This window comes from Lissotriton helveticus, chromosome 10 (assembly GCF_964261635.1).
Source record: "Lissotriton helveticus chromosome 10, aLisHel1.1, whole genome shotgun sequence".
In the NCBI taxonomy this organism is placed as follows: Eukaryota; Metazoa; Chordata; class Amphibia; order Caudata; family Salamandridae; genus Lissotriton; species Lissotriton helveticus.
In genome coordinates, this window is record NC_136071.1 from 1033843907 (window position 1) to 1033864315 (window position 20409).

At 41.6% G+C, this 20409-nt stretch overlaps 1 protein-coding gene across 4 annotated transcripts in view; it reads right to left on the bottom strand.

Annotated features, from left to right (window-relative positions):
• The window catches only part of PPP1R9A (protein phosphatase 1 regulatory subunit 9A), a 778883-nt gene that overhangs the window by 278912 nt on the left and 479562 nt on the right, over positions 1–20409 (bottom strand). For 2 of the 4 annotated variants that reach the window (XM_078663733.1, XM_078663732.1), the window contains exon 7: positions 11767–11835. The exons of the other annotated variants lie outside the window; for them this stretch is intronic. In XM_078663733.1, coding sequence (XP_078519859.1) covers positions 11767–11835 — 69 coding nt within the window. The remainder of the gene's footprint in view (positions 1–11766; positions 11836–20409) is intronic. 4 annotated transcript variants of the gene reach the window in all.

Consider the following 20409-nt stretch of genomic DNA (forward strand, 5'->3'; position numbering starts at 1 on the left):
TGATAACGATTGAACTGTCTGAGGAACTTTCACAGTGACTTTGCTTTGGTGTGCTACAGTGCTTGTGAGGTGGATTTTGATTTGGACTACTCTGCAGATCCAAAGGTATAATACTCCAGGTGGATGAGTATTTGGCACCGTTCTAGCACCCAGTTCCAAATGGATGGAGAGTGACAAATTGTAGTTTTCATGATTTATGTACATATGATGATGTGCAGACCGAGATAGCATATCCACACGTTCGCTTTTGTATATGCATTGAAGAGAATCATACCAATAGACAGGCAACACAACCATCATTATGTTTCTTATATAGTTCACTCCAATGCAGCTCACGTTATGAAGAGAGCAACATAAAGGGAGGGTAGTGAGAGAAGTGAGATGGAGATAGAAAAGAGGGAGCTGGGGAGAAGGGATTAGGGGGAATCTAAAAGGGCAAGAAGAGGTGAATACTCTGGGGGTGGATGAAAGGGGTCACAGTGGGTTGGATTCACATGATGGAGAAGAGGAATGTAGGACTTTGTGAGGGATAGTAGCAGGAGGGGCAGGGGAGAGTCCGAATTACTAGTGTGCACATTGCTGGAGGCAGGGCAGCATCTCTTTCAGTGGATGGGAGCTGCATATACTTGTTCTTTTAAAGTTGTGCTTCTCACACAATATTTCCCTTTAAACCTGGGTACATCTCTGAACCAACTGCCAGTACCTTTACCGCACAGGTATTGTAAGTTTTTTAAACCACCTCAAAGTGGTCTAAACATTTCCCTCCCTGGAGAATAATGCTCCAGTAGGGCAATTGCTTAAATGAGAAATGCACAAGAAAATAGGGACTGTATCCTGAATAAGGTGTAGTGACCTGATTGCACTGGTGCCTTCACATTTAAGGATTCTACCAATCCGGAAGCACTAGATGGAACACACTTCATAAGGCCTAACTGCTCTAAAGTCCCACTTCAATGAACTATTTACATGCAGCAGTTTAATGAACTGGCACACATTTACTAAGCAATTATTGTTCTAGTCGCCAGATCCTAATGTAGCAGATAATTAAAATCCCAGCCCTGTGAAATAGCTACTCATTAACCTAAAAATGTTTTAAAACTACAGTTGAGTATTCGCAATAGGAAAGCCAACATCATGCCAGTGCCCTCCTTGTACCAGTGCTCCTGTGTGGCTGAACCTGCATTAGGGTTTGAGAACCCAAATCCTCAGTACATCTCTAGGAAAAATAATGCGCTTTCCTTGCTCCTTTCACTGTTGCCTGCCTGTGAGAAAGTAAGTTTGCCCTGATAGTTGTGAAATCACAAAGTGAACAGAGATGCCAGATGCTTTCGTAAATAAGCATGACAATTTGAGAATGGGTATGTGCCTGTGCTTGACTGTGTTCAGGAGCAATAAAGACCCCACATTTAAGATCAGTGGTGTAACAAAAGCTCGAGCGACCCCCTGCAAGATAAGGCGAAAGGAGCCCTCTACCTACTCATACTCCTATTCCACTAGCGGCCATGGTCCCCCATGTCCATGTATTCTTCCTTCATCATCCTGCTTCAAAACATACTACACTTATTTTTAAAGTTCATATCCTTAATATAAATTATTAATTTATTAAAATATTGGTAATCTACATCAAGTCTACTACAAAACCGTTCGATTTACATGTTTGCTTTCCTGTAATCAGACCTCAGTACAATTGCCTGCACCTTCACCAAAGAGAGAACATAGCTAAAGCAGCATCACCTTTGGAGCTGCATGGGTAGACCCTCTAATCCCTCAGGGAAAGGATGGTGTGTCTATAAACAAAGAATGCATGATTCCGAGAGATGCAAGGTTGCACCTTTATAATGCCTGGGAACGAGCTGTAATTATATATGAGAAAACAAAGTATTTACCATCCTGAGGATGAAAAGTTTGCCAGTATAATGCCTGGAACAACCTGTATATTATCTAAAGGTAGGTCTAGAGCTATCTTAAGAATTTGCATCCCTGAGATGCATGGTTTGACCCCTGTCTTGTTCCAAGTAACATAATATAAGTAGGGGGAAGTAGGAGGAGTGAAGACTAGGTCGTCCTCCGGGCATGTAAATTTAAAAGAAAACCCAAAGTCTTGGGTTCAGAGACCTAGCCTGCAGACTAATGGCTCTTGACTCATAAAGTTAGAGAAAAAGCCTTGGAGAAAGAAAATGTTTTCTAGAGTCCCCTCACTCACCAGGGTTTCCCCACTGTGACATGCATCATCATTGGGGCCATCCTAGTCCTCTACGAACTGGGGCGTGCTGCGACTTGCAGAGTTACGTCGGAGCACTTGTAGGTAGACTATGTGTAGTGCAATTTTTGGGGAGTGGATGAAAAGTGATTTAAAATACCTTGCTAGTGGGCATCAACAAATGTTATTCTTGCTCCTAGGTTGGTATGTCTAAAAAGGGGGTGCACTGAGGAACCTAACTATAATGGGTTGGACCACAGTGTGAGATTAACATGTTTCGAGCTACCCCTAGCTCATCTTCAGGACCACACAGGGACCAGCCCTGTGTTTGCCACTCCTAATGTACCTAAATAAGAAATAAACAGTAGTAAAGTGAAGAAAAATTATTAAATAAAGTGAGCGCACATGCGATCCGGCAGGGATGAGGATAGGTGCTATTACGCGGCTGCCCCTAAAATGAAGATGGTTTCATAGGGAGACACCACTCCCCTTCCCCGAGTCCATGAAGCAAGATTTCTCATGCCAAAAAATATACAACGTGACATAGGGAACGTATGTATTAACAGCGCATGCTTTATTAGTAGCAGCGCTCACTTTATTTAATAGTTTTTCTTCACTTTACTACTGTTTATTTCTTATTTAGGTGAGCCCGATTTAACTTTACTCAGGATGTCATCAAGACTATCTCGCGTGAGAGTAGGAAAATCGATGAGCGTGACCAGATTGGAAGCTGGAATGTCTTACTTATAACTGGGGTTTCAAGTTTCAGTAGGCTGTTGAAAATTGTGATAAATGTTCAGAATGTTATTCTGAAAAAATCTTGCAAGGTCATTGTGCCGATAATAGGGTGAGGATATGCCCCTGTGATAATAACTCGCCACAATCCTCAATTCACACCATTCTGTTTTGCAAATTTTATGAAATTCCACGCAGACGATGGATTATTCCTTTATTAAAATCCATGGGCCTGCATACCTGCCGCCCTGCGTTTGTAGCACTGCAATATTTGGACAACGAGGTACAAGTCAAATCTGTAGCATGTTTTCTGAAATATTGTCTAAACCACAGACCGAATATTTAAAACCTAACGGCATGTATTTGTAAATATTTTTCCTGTAAAACACTGTATTCGCTATTTAATAATGAATTAATTTGTAAATTTGGAAATGAAATGTTGGAAAATATTTGTCGTAACTCGGATTGTATTAATATTAACTCTTTGCTAAATCTTTTTTTTATGAACTTTTATGGTGTTTCAAAAAAATATGGAAACTGAATAAAGATACTTTTGATTTGATTTGGGGTGAGGATTCAGGGGGGTTGGGAGCAGTAGAGGAGGGCTATAATAGTGTTCTCACAATGCGAAACATTTTGAGAGAGGAATTAGCAATGCCGTTGATTCTTTCCTCAAAATGTGATGCTTTTGCTTTTTTTTTATTTCAGCGTGATAAACTCTAATGATATCTCAATATTTTTGTTTACTAGGCCCACATAATCTCTTCTCAAGATCCTTTCTGCTTTTTTACATTGTTGTTTCAATTTTAGGAGATTAGGAGTATACCAGGTTGCAGATTTGCATTTTGCTCGTCTGGTGTCAGTTTTTATGGAGATAACTTGATCAAGTGTGGAGTTAATCCAGTGGGAGATCTTTACATATGCTAAAGTTGGGTCTGAGCCTAGAATAGGATTGGAGTCAATAAGGGCCTCTTTCCAAGGCTCAGTGGGCAATTTAGACCTTTGAAAAAAACTGGTCTGACCAGATTACAGAAGATGGACCTTGAACTTTTAATATATTTTCATAGGAAAAAATACAGGATCTAATAGATGGCCTTTCTCATGTGTAGGCCCAGATACTCTTTGAGGCAAATGAGTGGCCAGAAGGTCCTGTAAGAGGCCAGAGGCTTGAGCACTACCATGATAATGGTGCATGTGCAGATCAGAATAGAGGTGTATAACGAGCTTTATCTGAATGCCTCAGCATTGAAATGTCAGTGCATGATAGAAAAAGAGACAGAGGCACATTGTGAGTGCTCTATAAATACCTACCTAGTATGATATAAGTGCACTGTGCATATTAGTATAAAGGTGCATCATGAGAGCTTCGGTTTGTCGCAGATATAGATAAATAGTAGAATAAATAATAGAGGTACATTGTGAGACCTCTTTGGATATTTCACTACTGTAATGACATCACATGGTACAGATCCGGACAGAGGTTTACTTTGAGAGCTTTGTTGAATCCTCAGTAGTGATGTATCAATCCATGCTACAGGAAAGGCTTGACAAACTTTGTGAGAGCTCACTAAATGTTTCAGTAGTTGCAGTCGTCTGTATTTTGCAGGTTAGGACAGAAGTAAGTTGAGAGCTCATCATATGTGTCAGTTCTGGTATAGTAGTGCAGGAGTACTAAAATAGGTTGGTATTAAGAGTAAGAGTGTTTTGCATTCACAAACTATCTGTGTAATTGTGTATCCTGCCCCACAAGCAGGCTATCACACCCTCCTATATCCAGCACATTTTATAAGTCTTCTCAAACCACCACTACCCAAAAGGCAAAACCCAAGCCCCTGCAAGTCGCAGGAACGTAACATATTTCAGGGCCATCACTTTGCTCAGGGTCTTTGTTCATCTTTGAACCAAACAGCCTAAGGAATATTAGGAGCACTTCACCAGTGTGGGCGATGATTTAAAGGGCACCCAGTTGGTCAGGTGTGCACTTTGAAATCCATCCAAGTGTTATGAAAGCCTTTAAAGGTCTTAGCGGTAGCTAAAGCCAGGGCAATGTTCCCAATGAAAAAACAATCTTTTGGTCTCTACGAGAATTTCAGTTAAAATAAATATTCTAAAGGTAGAAAACAGAATCCTTGAATGAAAATGGGAAAAAAACCAAATCAATGATAAGTTCCATCTCCAAGGACACATAACAATATTCAAAACTGCAACCAAATCGGAAAAATACTACATTCACTGAATTTCCTAACCCATAATGCAATGATTGCTTAATGCCCCCACTCACAAGATCTTTGTAACACACTGGCAAATCAGTACATCTCCAGTGCTAAAAAAATAGAAAACCTACTCATGTTTAGGTCAAATGGCAGATTCCAGCCACAGCTGCAACTACATATTACCCATCAACAAACATTATCCTCCTTCAAACCAATCTATGCCAGTGATTTTGAGAAACTCATCAGCCTTTCAGCAAACCCAACCCCCACCTCTGTTATTCAAGAACATCCTGTTAACCATCTCTGCTACCTTTCCAAGCAGAGTCATTGTTAACATAATGTTTGTGTCTTTCATATGTTCCTAAAATTCTAATAGTATTTCAAGCTGAATGTAAAGAAAGAGCCCTGTCCAGCTTCTCTCTACTGGGTTGTTCCTTGGCAATCTCAAAAGATCAACCTTTACCTAGAGCTATATTTTCTTCAAAGAAAACTTCTTTATTTAATGGCAAAAGACAGGATTCTGACCATGTAGAGAAATGGAACCCAGCCTGATTGCCTTGTTGGGTGATGTAAGAGCATCATTGCCACTGCACTATTGCAACCAGATCTCTCTTCTCATTTCAACAGTATGAACCTGCCCATCCTGCTTCAGATGTACTTAAGGCACTATCCGGGATTGGATATCTTCTTACTTATCTAAAAGATCAAACCTCACATGGGCGTGCCACAAATTACTTTGGTATTCAGTTCACTGCTCTGGACTAGATTACAGCAGAGGCTCATGAATGATGCAACAACATCTCACCACTGAAGTGTTACAGTGGTGCTAGCGTTCTGTACAGTTCTAGCATTCCGCAATGCTCCGCTATTTCTTCTCTCTTTTTCAATATATACCTCAGCCCAAAGTTGGACCTCATCAAACCATTTAAACTAACCTTCTACTACATCAATGCAAATACATTTGCCTGGATTTATTTGAGCATATCTATATATTATATTGTTGAAATTTCCTACACAATCTCAACTAGCATAGTATAGTGGAGAAGCGTGGCTCAGTGGTTAGAGGCGGCAGACCCGGAAGCTGAGATCGACCGTGGACCAGGGTTCGATTCCCTGCCTCGGCGGGTCTCGGGCTCAAAAATTCCACGGACTCGACAATTCTTGCTCTGGTGCCTACTCAACTCACGGGGTCACACTCTGCGACTCTGGGCAATAGCTTGCTTAATCTCCACTACGGCCCCTCGCGGCGGGATGCCTGGCTTTCACCTTGTGGACACCCTGCCGGGGTTTCTCACAGGGGAATACCAGGACGGGTTCCCTAAGCAAGCGCCGGGACGCTTACGGGCAGCTGTGCGCTTTACAAGTCCAGCACATTTACATTTACATAGTAGGCTAGATTTGTACAGATACGGCTGTATATTAACCTATTAAGAATGGGCTTGCACACAAACAATTGCAGCCCATTCAAGTGCATTTCCATTAAACTACCAGAGGAAGAGAGTCCACTACCTGTAAAAGCAGCATATGTTTTTGGCCCAGTACTACAGCCAAGTAGTCCTTGAACCAATTTTGCAACTAAGCCCAATCGAACATTGAACTTTAGCCTATCCCAAATGGCATGTTTTGAAGCATACATCACAGGTCCAAACGTGTACAGCATCTAACCCAGGCATAACAATCCTGAACTAGATGAGCTACTTACACAAAGACCTGAAAAGGCTGACACCCCTGAGTATATTAATAATCTTTGATGGAGGGACCATTTCTCATTAATAGGAAATGATGAGCTAGAAAGTCTGAAAACCATATGGTATAGGCAAATTCCTAAATTAAATGTTGATTTATAAACTTTCATTACATGAATATTGCACAGTAGCTAGAATTAACCTGGAAGCCAATGCTAATTTGAGAAGTAGTATTAGATACGTATACTGTATGTGTGGTCTGAGACTAGGGGCCCGATTCACACAAGTAATCTGAAACAAAATCCTAACTTTATGACTTTCGGTATTCACTGGAGGAATTTAGGAGTACTAAAGTTAAGATTTTGTCTGGTCTTAACTTAAACTTAAGTTGGTCTTAAGTTTAACTGCGAAAAAATCCTGGACGTAAAGTTAGGATTGTGTCTCAGTTAAACTTAAGTTTGTCTTAAATTTAACTTAAGACAACAATTTAAGATTAACTGAGACAAAATCTTAACTTTAGTATTCATAAATGCCTTCTGTGAATACCGAAAGTCAGAAAGTTAGGATTTTGTCTCAGATTACTTTTGTGAATCGGACCCTAGGTATTTAATTAACTATACATATGTCACTACATGAGTTGAAAGCAATGATTTTACTGTTTTCTTTGGTAATGAGTACAACTACATTACGTAGTAGTAACACCGGATATTCAAAAGGCTTATAAACAGCAGAAGTGAAATATGAAGAACAATATTAAAATGTGTTATGATAAATTCTTTGGTGCATGTCTGGCAATGAATATAGGACATTTTCTATTTAGGGTGTGTTCTCATACATATATAAAGTATCACAGAACTGCGAGGCAATGGGTTACGATCTGCAACCTCTCTGTTTTCTGCAGCACTGGTATGAGTGAGACATTTCAATGTGGTTTCAGCCACCGTAAGCTTCTGTTGGATTGGTTTTGAGCTATAACCACTAGTGTCAGCGTATTAAATTAGTGTACACTGCGGCCCGCACAAGCTGAGCAAGAAAGACAGATCTGACTCAGTCCAAATCTGCACACTGGTAGCCCTGTTGCTGATGGGTCACAGAATAATTTGGTTATGACCTGTGCAGGCCATTTAATTTGATTGGGAAGCCAAATGGAAATGTCCCTTTCTTTTTGACTAAAGTGTAAGTTTGTAGTGCATATATGTATTTACTCTTTGGATAAGAAGTGTTTAAAATACAGTTTTGAATTGGGTCAAAACCGAAAAGCCACAGAGAATTAGTAGATTCTTACCTGATTCTTGAATATATATAAAATATTCATTTGATTTATATGAGTTCCTTGATGCATTATGATTTATGTTTCCCTGAGCCAGCCCTTATGACATTTGGGTTTTTAACACTGGACCTTGTTAAATACTTTACTGGCCTGTGAGCAGTTAAAAAATACTCCCTAGACATCAAGCTCATTTTGTAGGATAAGCCTTCTACTGGAAGAGGAAGGGGTAGGGTTGGAATCTACATAGGGTGATAGAATGCCACTGTCTGACAAGTCTCAGCATGTCTGTCACACAGACACAAAGGAAAAGCAGGCCAATCTCTGGCACAAGTGACTGCATTGGGTTCCCTTTGAAGTCTCAGAGGTAAGAAAGTAGTTTTGGGTGGGTGCCCACTTCTTGTTTAAATACCTCCCATAGGATCATATTAGGCATGGGTGCCTTACCCTTTGTCAAGATTTTGAAGGCCTCCACCTCCTCTTCTTCAGCACAGACATCATCATCATAATTCTCTCTGATAACTTAACTGTAGCCGGTCACTATCCTTACACTTGCATTCATGGGCTCTTAACTCTCTGGAACACCCTACCTCCACTTTTAAACCCCTGCATAAAGCAGACACAGGTTAGCTACTAGGGACAGTTCTCTGAAGCAGTGAATGGTGAGTGCTAGCCCCCGGAGCCACAGGAAATAAGATAAAAAGTGCCCTGGTGATAGACCCTTTGAAGGTCGGAGAGTGGTGGTGGAATCCTCAGATTTCCCAGAATAGGTTAGTGAAACATCCTAAAGCTCAGGGTAGGGTAGGTTATAACCCAACGTGCCCAAAGATGTCATCCTTGGAACAGTTCTGGTAGACCCTGAGGTGGCATCTGCGGCAAAGGTCAGTCAGGGCGCCACTTAATGATGTCTTAAGGTTCCAGATACTATGGATCGAGGGCAGATGCCCACAATAGGAGGAGGCTTTGAAAGCAGATGGAGCCTCCTGGGGCACAGGTGGTTGGGCTGATGATGTCCACTCAAGATGGAGGAGACCCTCAGCTGAATACTGAAGATGTGTTAGAGATTTATTTTACCCAGTTCTACCTAGACCTACCATCGTACTCTTCCTCAGCACACTCCTGCTTAGTGCACTGTGAGTGTGCCAGGCTTCAGGTGGAGCACATTTGAGAGAAAAGAGCCACAGAAGAGTATGGATGAACCAACTCACCAATGAACCCTTATCTTAAGAAGAAATCTTGACTTGTACATCTTGGACTCTATTGAACTCTGACTCCAAAGCCAATGCCACATGTTTCTCCACTCACTACAGAGCAGAGTAGGGAGTCGACCCTGTGGGAAAGGGGTCCACTTGGACTTCTGCAGACTAGTACTGGTGAAAAAAAGCCTGCGAAACATTACCCAGGGCTCTGGAGCACCAAATCCTATCAAATGTGACTGATCGATCCGGCTACTGCATTGGCTGACCAGAAAGCAACCAAGGTTTCAAGGCTGAGGCATTTCCAGTTGTTAAAATTGTGGCTTAGTACCTTCTGACTGCTCTAGGACTCTTTAACCCAGATTCTTCTAATTGGTTTCCAGAAGTGAGAATCCTAGTTTACAGGTCAAGTGAGCAGGGATATTATTTAATAAATCCAGTTTTCACACACATTGCCTTGCATACAAATGCAAATATCAACATGGAAGACTGTGACAAGGGTTCAAAGGTTTAGTAGGGAGATACCCTGAAATGGATTAGAGGGAGTTTTCTAGCCCTTATGTCTTTGGTGGGGACAACGTCTCATGGTACCATCCTTTGAAGTGGGAGAATTCTCTAGGCTACCCCCACATCTGGTTCTGGAAAGTTCTTCTCTTCCCTACCAAGGCTGGCAAGGAACAAAGAAGTTTCGGGTTACAAAACACTAGTGTTAGGTTTCTATGTGTGTGCTAGCGGCAACACCTTTGAGTAAGTGGGGCAGGGAACAGCTCTGCCCCAACCATACTGGCAGGATGGGCCATACAGCCCACATTTAATCCCCTATTGTTTACTGTCTGGGCCCCATATGCACTCTTAATCGGGGAGTCTTTAATAGGCTCAGGCAGCTGAAAACACCTAGAAGGCCTTTGTAACTTCTGGGGCAAGAAAATGCTAACTTTCTAAAACTGACATTTTCAAAATTCTAATCTAAAAGCACACTTCCTCATTAAAGAGGGTTTTAAATTACAACCCATTTAGGTCAAAATAGGTTTTTTCTCCCTACTCTCAATCAAAGGTTAGCACTTATGAAATGTAATACAGCAAACCAATGTTATCCAATTGAACGGATAGGCCGTTCAGTACTGAAAAATTATTTAGGAGTTTTTTTATTACCAGGACTTGTAAAACTTAAAAGTGCCTTATATGTATTGAAAATGAAAGTTTAGGTCCTGCAAAAGGTTAATTTGGCTTGTCGAAATGACAGTTTAAAACTGCATAAATGGGCTGCAATAGCAGGCATGTTGACATATTTTAAAGGGCTTCTTTAGTGGGTGGAGACAATGTGTGCTGCAGAACCCTAGTAGCATTTAATTTACAGACCCCGCATACATGTAGTACCATATATCAGGGACCTAAAAGTAAATTAAATGTGCCAATCAGGTGTAGGCCAATTTTACCATGTTTCAGGGCCAGAGTACAAGCACTTTATCACTGGTTAGTAGTGGTAAAGTGCTAATTGCCAACACAAAATAATTTCAGAAAACGGGGAGGGATGAAGGCAAAGAATTTGAGGGTGACCCTGCAGAGAGGGCCATGTCCAAGAGACAGTACCCTAAATCATAATTGATGAGTTATAAGAAGCAACCAGTCAGTGAAGCACTAATATCGCTATACTTGTTCCACCTCAAGAGGGGCTCTCTGATGAAGCTGCTATGAGAGTCTTGCAATCTCACATACTACGCCTATTTAACCCATAGCAACGTACACAAAAATAAAGAAGACACACCCTGATCAAAGAGGAAAATAAAAAGATAAAGGATGGAAATCTTGTGAAAATCCTCCGGCCTTGGCATTTACTTAAGGGATCACTCTGCGCAATTCAGACTTCATCCTTCTCCCATAAAAATACTCCAGCCCGAACTGCCCCATCATGAGCCCTCTATATGGGAACACAAGTAACTCCATATCAGGTTCCACCTACTTGGGCATCGTCAGAGGGTGCAGCTATGATTCTGTGGCACTGTGGACACCAGACCAACATCTGGGAAGCCACCTTTCTTAGGATGATGCACCACGGAAAGCTCTAAGCTGAATGGCGGAGTGCTTGCAAAAAGTCTCAGTCACTATCAATTTCTCTGGGCCACCATCCTATCCATCATTTTTTGCTCACACTCTAACCACCCCAAACTACGCAGAGAAGGACAAAGTACACATTTCGCTGATATCAAAAATGTTTTAGTATTGGTTAGCTGAGATATAAAAGCTATGCTTTAATTTGTTAATAAATGCAATATTTGCTAAAGCAATGTTGCTTATAAAAGGCCTCCATTTCATTTGTAGAAACCACACTCAAATCAGTAGCTTAGTATAAGAAATAAATATCTATCAATAGGATAAAACCATTCAGGTTAATGATTGGTCAAAGGGAGTTAGTGTGTTATTGAAGAATCAGAGAGATACAGAAGGAAAATGGGTGCTTCAAACGACAAACCTCTGTAATGTAACGGTTGTTACTGTTATTGAAGTTGAAGGAAGTTCCTCGAAATTCATGCTCAGTGTTCTAAAAAGGTCAACAAACGAAAAGAACAATATATCATATTTACAATGTTCTAATCATATATTTTGAAGCATTCAAGTCAGAATACAATGCTTTTTCCCTGGGTATAGTTTAATTTCGAATTGGCAAGGAGTAGTACGAATAGTAACAGTCCTCACTCATTAATGTAGGGTTAGTTTATAATGATAAATAGGTGATTGAGATTGCCTTCTCTTCCAAGAAATCCTTTATATTTTCTTTTAAAGAAAGAAATGTGAATCAAGAACAATTGTATTACAAATCCATACAGATAATCTACGTTCAATGTAAGCATAAACTTCAACTACAATTAGAATTTGCTTTCAGGTGAAGTTGTCTTTAAATTGAAATTGAAAAGGTAGTGGCACAATCCAGGAGTCCAGTTCCTCTTACAATCACATCTATGCACCTTTGATATATTACAGTTAAAGCATGAGGAATGCAACTACTCTGTGCTAGAATACCGCATTTTTCATTTTCTATCCATTTCATTTTAATATTGCACCGCTTTACCAAAACGCTGCGCATACATAGAGAAAAAGTCCTTAAAAAAGATAAGGGAGAGCAATTCCCTAACATTTGCTGAAGAGGACGAGGAGAAAGGGACAATAAAAATCAAGACATGAAAATGTAACAATCCTATTTTTATTTAAGATAATTATTCTGCTAGGATACATTTGTGTGAAAAAGGATATAATGCAAATAAATGTATAAAGAATGTCATTCAGAAAAATGTCAAATATCACTGTACTTTTATGGATGTCATTTTGCGATCTATACAAACGCACTATGGATTTTTTAATTAAGTAGAAAGAGTATTTTTTAAATAGCCCTATGAAAATCTTATAGTAACTTGTGTGTTATTAGTAGGAGTCATTCCGACTCAGAATGAAGGAGATCACTTTCAAAAGGGCATAGAAGATGGCAAAGGATCGAATGGTCAGGACTGATCAGAGCAAAGGGTTCAATAGTTGAGAACTTCAAAGATAAATAGGCAGTTCTATGGGAAGTTACACTGAAGGAGGCCAGCAGGAATATTAGAGAAGAGGAATGTATGAGGGACACAGAAATATAGAGAACATTAATTTAAAGGTAAAATAGAGAAAGAAGAAAAGAGGGCGGAGAAGGATGGATAGTAAGTGCAAAGGGATAAAAAGGGATGACATATAAGAGAAGACGAGTGTGTAAAGAGGAGACATATTCAACCTTGGGGAGACTAGAGCAGGGAGCTAGACCGGAGCCCAGCTGAGACAGAAGAATCACAGTCTAGTCTAAATAAAGAAAGGGAGAGGTCCAGAATATGTCCAGTCGAAATAGTGATAGTTTGTATGCCTTTACCGGTACTAAAGCGTTCATTTTGTCAGGTTCTACAGCGCCAGACGATCACGGGCCGCCAACATGAACAAAAACTACGTTTCCCGGCATGCCGTGTAATCGTCACGTAACAACGTGAGCTGCGCGCGCATGCCAGGAAATAAAGGATTGCTGCAGACGGCGGTGAGACGCCGATAATTCCGTTCTGCGGTGGCGTTTCTGGATTCCTGGTTTGTTAGCGGTAGGATTAGACTTGTTGTCCCAAGTCCAACGAAATCGTGAGTATTCTGTTATTCGGCGGCGTGAGGCGTTGGTGTCATCGATCCCAACAGCACACCCAGCTAACAGGATTCAGTTTGGGAGTTTCACTCATCTGAGTGTTACATGAAGGTTCTTAGACCTTCGCCTTCTGTATAAAACTTTGTGGGCAGTACGTTTGGCCTTAGGGACAGAGACCTTTTGTTGGTTGAGTGCCAAAAACAGCCAAACCATTGATAATTCATTATTGTATATATACGTACTTGGTTATAAACGATTACAGTGGCGATAGGACTCACTTGGAGCATAGTACTGAGCCTCGCTATTTTCATGCCTAAATAAGGAGTAGCCCACAGAACTTACATGGGCACATGATTATTTTGGGGAAGTCGTTTCAGAGTGTGAAGGAACACTTTGTACAAAACTTGAGGAGCCTTCCCCCCTGTTTCTCTCTGAGTGGATTCCTGGGAGAGCAGGGTTCATTATTATTTCCTTATCTCGTTTCTACAGGAGACAGGAGGGGTATTGGAGAAAGGGAACTGTGGATTACCCATAAAAAATAGAAATGATGCATTGTTTATGGTATGTGTATTGCACCCTTTTGAACACCAACTGAAACAACAGTTAACATCTATCAGAGGGCATTAAATGGTGTTCGTTTTGTTTTCACAGCTGGGTACAGTTCCTCATACCACCTCAGACCACTGTCTCCATTGGATTTGATTATATTGTATTTTCCTTTACAGGTATTGCTTGGTCACAGTGGGAGGGTTTTGGGTTACGAGAGATTAAGAAAACAACTGTTATATGTTGAGGGAGATAGGGTGTTCTAAATCTTGTTCTTTGTTGTTACAGATCTCCCTCCCCGCTGTTCCCTTCCTTTCCCGCGCCCCGCTGTACTATCTCGGTTGTTCGTTTCAATGTATATGGAACTCTGAGGTAGTTCGGTAGGGAAGGGTATTGGACTCTCAACACAGCCCCGAGGAAGTCAGAAGCCGAGCCTGATACATTTAGACCAGTGGAAGGCGATGTACAGAAAGAAGAGAATGGAAGAAAGAGGTTTATCAAAGATGACCAAGTGGTTACTGGCTGGAGGAAACATGGACGAGGCTAGTGGAAACATAAGATGCCACAAGAGAAAAGGCAAATCAATGGTTTATATCAAGGCCTAACAATAGCATTTGGCCAAAGAAAACCAAAAAAAAGAAATATTAAAAAGATTAGAAATGCATAATGCAAAACCCCTTTTAAGAAAATCTAAACTCCAATAATGTGCACATATAAATAGATGTTTTCAGAAAATTAGAATCTCAAAATTTTAAAATAGGTCATTTCTGAATTCATCTCCAGATGAAAGTGACCAAACAGCCACAGACAGTGCATGGGAAGGTAGTAGCAAATGTATATGATTCACTAACACAGAACTAATAGGAAGATGCATTTGCTAAAGCACTTCTGCATGGGCACACACAGTGAAGCAAGTGTATTAAGGATGGAGCTGCCAGGATGCCAAGAGGATGTCAAGAGCTTTCTGGGAATTATCTAAATGAAGAGTTCATCAGTGGTCCATTACCAAGTCTAGAATTGGAGAAGTTTGATACACGCTGCCATCAGAAAAACGTCCAGAAGTTAGACATTATTCTAGGTGCTGTCGATGTATACTTCCAAAGCCAAAGCAAAGGGGGCAACTGACAGTGCAAAGCCAAAGCTGAACTTTGTCACAGCAAAATACAATGGTCTTTGGGCAGGGATATTAATCACAAACATAGGGGTATACCCCAAGGGACAACAACATCTCTGAGTGGACAAAAGTGCAAATATAGGGTATAAGTGACCAAATTCTCATTCATCAGAGTTTGAGTAAATGGAGTAATAGGACAGCCAGAGACTCATTGAGAGAGGATTGGTTGAGATCTCACCAAACCCATCAAGCCTTCTTTGCAAGACATGGCTCAGGTTATACACATACATGAGTTCCATTCTTTTTGTAGGATGTGAAGATAAAGCATACAAATAATATTCTCATGATGGAGTCGTTTTGTTGATGTAGTCATTTTCGGGCAACAAGTTAATAACTTTGGGAATAGCGGGGTGGGAACTGAGACCCAGCTCTGGGAGACCTGCCAGACAGTCTTGCAGTGGGCCTACCTGGTATTTTCTGTTCTTTTTAATCATATTCACTTAAATATACTTTTACTAGAGTTAAGCATCGAAAGCATTTTGCAACATATGAAGTGCAATTCACTGATTATTGGCTTGGGATGAAGCTAGAAAGTCATAGGGTTTATTTTTGTTTCTTACCTATGCACTTTTTAAAAGTTTTTACCTATAATATATATTATATATATATATTTCCCAAAAAGCCTCCGCGCTTAGAGAGTGCACTCCACAGGAAATAGTTCCACTGAACCTTTAATCCAGGAAGCGTTTAAAACAGCCCGACAATTTGAATCCCCTACGCGTTTCGGTGCACTGCACCTTAATCATGGGGTTGTAAGGCAAATTAAAAACACAGGCAATGGCATACCACATATATTACCCTATGAGGCACGTGTCCAACAGTGAACAGCATGCCGGGAGTGGTAGTCCTGATTCTTCCTCTCTGGTGAGGTCCGTTTTTTATCTTGATTTCTTCTGCCAATAATGAAAATGTTCCCGACCCTCCAGTGGGCCTCAGGTCAGTCTAAACGCTTCCCAAATAGCTTGTTTCCTCGTGCTGGAACAGGCTGTTGCAGTGCACAGCCACACAGACCTTCCTTCGATGATATCGGCGGTGCACTCCCCCACGGCTGGAGCTGCCGTGTATAATGTATTTCCCAAAAAGCCTCCGCGCTTAGAGAATGCACTCCACAGGAAATAGTTCCACTGAACCTTTAATGCAGGAAGCGTTTAAAACAGCCCGACAATTTGAATCTCCTACGCGTTTCGGTGCACTGCACCTTAATCATGGGGTTGTAAGGCAAATTAAAAACACAGGCAATGGCATACCACATGTATTACCCTATGAGGCACGTGTCCAACAGTGAACAGCATGCCGGGAGTGGTAGTCCCGATTCTTCCTCTCTGGTGAGGTCCGTTTTTTAATCTTGATTTCTTCTGCCAATAATGAAAATGTTCCCGACCCTCCAGTGGGCCTCAGGTCAGTCTAAACGCTTCCCAAATAGCTTGTTTCCCCGTGCTGGAACAGGCTGTTGCAGTGCACAGCCACACAGACCTTCCTTCGATGATATCGGCGGTGCACTCCCCCACGGCTGGAGCTGCCGTGTATAATGTATTTCCCAAAAAGCCTCCGCGCTTAGAGAATGCACTCCACAGGAAATAGTTCCACTGAACCTTTAATGCAGGAAGCGTTTAAAACAGCCCGACAATTTGAATCCCCTACGCGTTTCTGTGCACTGCACCTTAATCATGGGGTTGTAAGGCAAATTAAAAACACAGGCAATGGCATACCACATATATTACCCTATGAGGCACGTGTCCAACAGTGGACAGCATGCCGGGAGTGGTAGTCCCGATTCTTCCTCTCTGGTGAGGTCCGTTTTTTAATCTTGATTTCTTCTGCCAATAATGAAAATGTTCCCGACCCTCCAGTGGGCCTCAGGTCAGTCTAAACGCTTCCCAAATAGCTTGTTTCCTCGTGCTGGAACAGGCTGTTGCAGTGCACAGCCACACAGACCTTCCTTCGATGATATCGGCGGTGCACTCCCCCACGGCTGGAGCTGCCGTGTATAATGTATTTCCCAAAAAGCCTCCGCGCTTAGAGAATGCACTCCACAGGAAATAGTTCCACTGAACCTTTAATGCAGGAAGCGTTTAAAACAGCCCGACAATTTGAATCCCCTACGCGTTTCGGTGCACTGCACCTTAATCATGGGGTTGTAAGGCAAATTAAAAACACAGGCAATGGCATACCACATATATTACCCTATGAGGCACGTGTCCAACAGTGAACAGCATGCCGGGAGTGATAGTCCCGATTCTTCCTCTCTGGTGAGGTCCGTTTTTTAATCTTGATTTCTTCTGCCAATAATGAAAATGTTCCCGACCCTCCAGTGGGCATCAGGTCAGTCTAAACGCTTCCCAAATAGCTTGTTTCCTCGTGCTGGAACAGGCTGTTGCAGTGCACAGCCACACAGACCTTCCTTCGATGATATCGGCGGTGCACTCCCCCACGGCTGGAGCTGCCGTGTATAATGTATTTCCCAAAAAGCCTCCGCGCTTAGAGAATGCACTCCACAGGAAATAGTTCCACTGAACCTTTAATGCAGGAAGCGTTTAAAACAGCCTGACAATTTGAATCCCCTACGCGTTTCGGTGCACTGCACCTTAATCATGGGGTTGTAAGGCAAATTAAAAACACAGGCAATGGCATACCACATATATTACCCTATGAGGCACGTGTCCAACAGTGAACAGCATGCCGGGAGTGGTAGTCCTGATTCTTCCTGCAATCACGAACTCCTGCTCCCAGTGTGCATTGTGCATGTGATATATATATATTACTCATACCCAGCTGAACATTCATGTCTGCATTGCAACTGTGATAATATTCTTATACTGGATTACAAATAAAACTCCTAACTTGACCTTCAAGTTAGGAATTGACTGCTAATCCTCAGATACCTGCAGAATCAAGGTGGCACGAGAGCCACAAACTGATTGCACAGTGGACTGGCTAGGAAGGTCTGCCAACAAATTTGATATTATTCGTTTTAGCTGCAACTTAATGAGCCATTTGAAAAAGGCTGTCCCCTAAAGAGCCATCTGCAACAGTTTCCATAGATATTAAAGGATCCAGCATGGAAGTTCCCCCAAATGTGCTGTTTTTCTCTTCCTTCTCATCCTCCTGATCACTGTCACTGTCTTTTTTTCATTTGTCCTCCCTTCATCCTCAACCCTGTCTCTAACCTCTCACCTACCTCCCATGCTGCTTGCTCCCTGTGTCTCGTACTCCTGATCCTTGCCATGCATCAGTCACTCTCTTTATATGTGCCCCTCTCCCTCCTATGGCCAACCTATTAAATCTTAGTGCCTCAGGATCCGCTTTCTTCCCATGTCACTAGATTAAACCCAACATGAGCTTCTTCCTCCTCCTATTACATTTCTCAGCCCTAGTAGGTGGCCCCACCTCTGTCACGTGCAGCACTCCTGAACACTTGCTCCTCATGCACGTTACATTTGTTCTTCATCATGCTCTGCTCACCCCAGGTCAATTGTTTCTCTTTTTTCTTCCAACTTTTCCTCTTGCAGTTAGTCACTGACCCCTCATCCTCCTCCTTCCAATCCCTCTTATTACTGTTGTCTGGGCCCTGATTGGCTGCTCTTCTGTTTCCTGATCCTTTCAAATCTTGTGGCTGTAGAAAATCAATGTATTCCCACCCAATTCATGCCCCCTCTTCCTCATCCTACCCTGCACTTCCATCATATTCGGTAGAAGAGTCCATGTCCCTCTGTTTTACCGCCTGCATCATTCACTCCTCGTATCAAAGGCCCTTCTTCCTACTTCCAATATTTATGACCACACGTCTTCCTTCCATACACTCACTTGTCACTCCCTATGTGTGTGGCCTATATTTGGCCTTTGTCTTCTTGTAATTAATTCTTGTACCACCAGTCCCATTCACTCCTTGTGTACGTTGCTACCCTATCCCCCTGAAGCTCTGATTTGTCCTGGTGTTTCTAAGCCTCCAAAATAAAATAAAAAACTTTCCATGTGCCCAACTGCAAAGGACTGTTATTCTCCCAAAACGTGCACCCTTTCTCTGTTGTTTATGGGCCACTCATATCTGGTTTCTTTTATCTGTCGTACAACTCAGGCCATGTTCATCAAAGCATGCATCTCCAACACTTCAGATATTGTGATTGCTCTCTGTCATTCTTCTATATTTCTTCCTGCCTTCAGCATTAAGCATGTGTAACTTTGTCTTAACTGAGCCAGTTTTGTATTCTGTATGTTTAATCATAACGTCCCTGAAATGTTTGACACTTTCCAACTTGCACCACATGTTAACAGTCAGCTGTCTTAGCATAATAAACAGTGGCCATGACCTATCGAGGTATTTAAAGTGGCCCATGCCTATTACAGGTGGGCATCCACTGTGACAAATCATCTTTCCTTAAATACTGGGCCTCTACTAACTTTATCAACCTTCCAAAATATCCATAGGTAAAGGTCAGGTTTTAAGAAGGCAGACCACTGCTTCCAACAGATGGAGGGGGGGGCTTGCACAAGTCTTGATTCCTGGCACATAGCTCAGCACACTCCTGCATGGTGTGTGCCAATATAATATGCTTCCTATAATTTTAGGAGTCTTTGACTTGATATCAGCATTACCCACTCACATCAGCCTTATGCAAATCAATCTTGACCCTTCTCCAGTAGGAACAATCCAGTCTGAACTACCCAGCTAGGCCTGGGGTTTGCTTTTGTTCCTATTTGGAGGAAATCTGGTTGAGTAGTTTGGGCTAGACTGTTCCTATTAGAGCAGGACCAAGACTTTTCATAAAGCTGGTCTCAGTCTAAAGGGACGGAGCGGATACAAAAGTACGATCACCTGGATTAGCTCAAGTATTCCAACCATCACTTTTTGTGGTTCTAACTGAGGATATGAGCATAAGAAAAGGAAAGGACTGCTTACATCCTGATTGGTTGTATGCAATGCCAAAAAAACAAACCACCATATCCACAACACTCCATACCACACAGAAGGAGATGGAAGCCATGCTAAGTTAATCTAACACTACAGAAAAAACTTTAGATGAGATAATCAAATAATCAAGTAATTTGTAATGTGCATAGTTACTTCTTCCAAAGTGTCCCAGCGCTAGGACACCTTCCTACCTTCCAGAGATCTGAAAAAATAAATATATAATATATATATATAATATATATATATATTTATTTATTTTTTTAATTTTATTTTATTTATGGGGTTTACATTAAATAAAACAAACCATATTCGTATGCAATATCAAGTCCATCCTGCA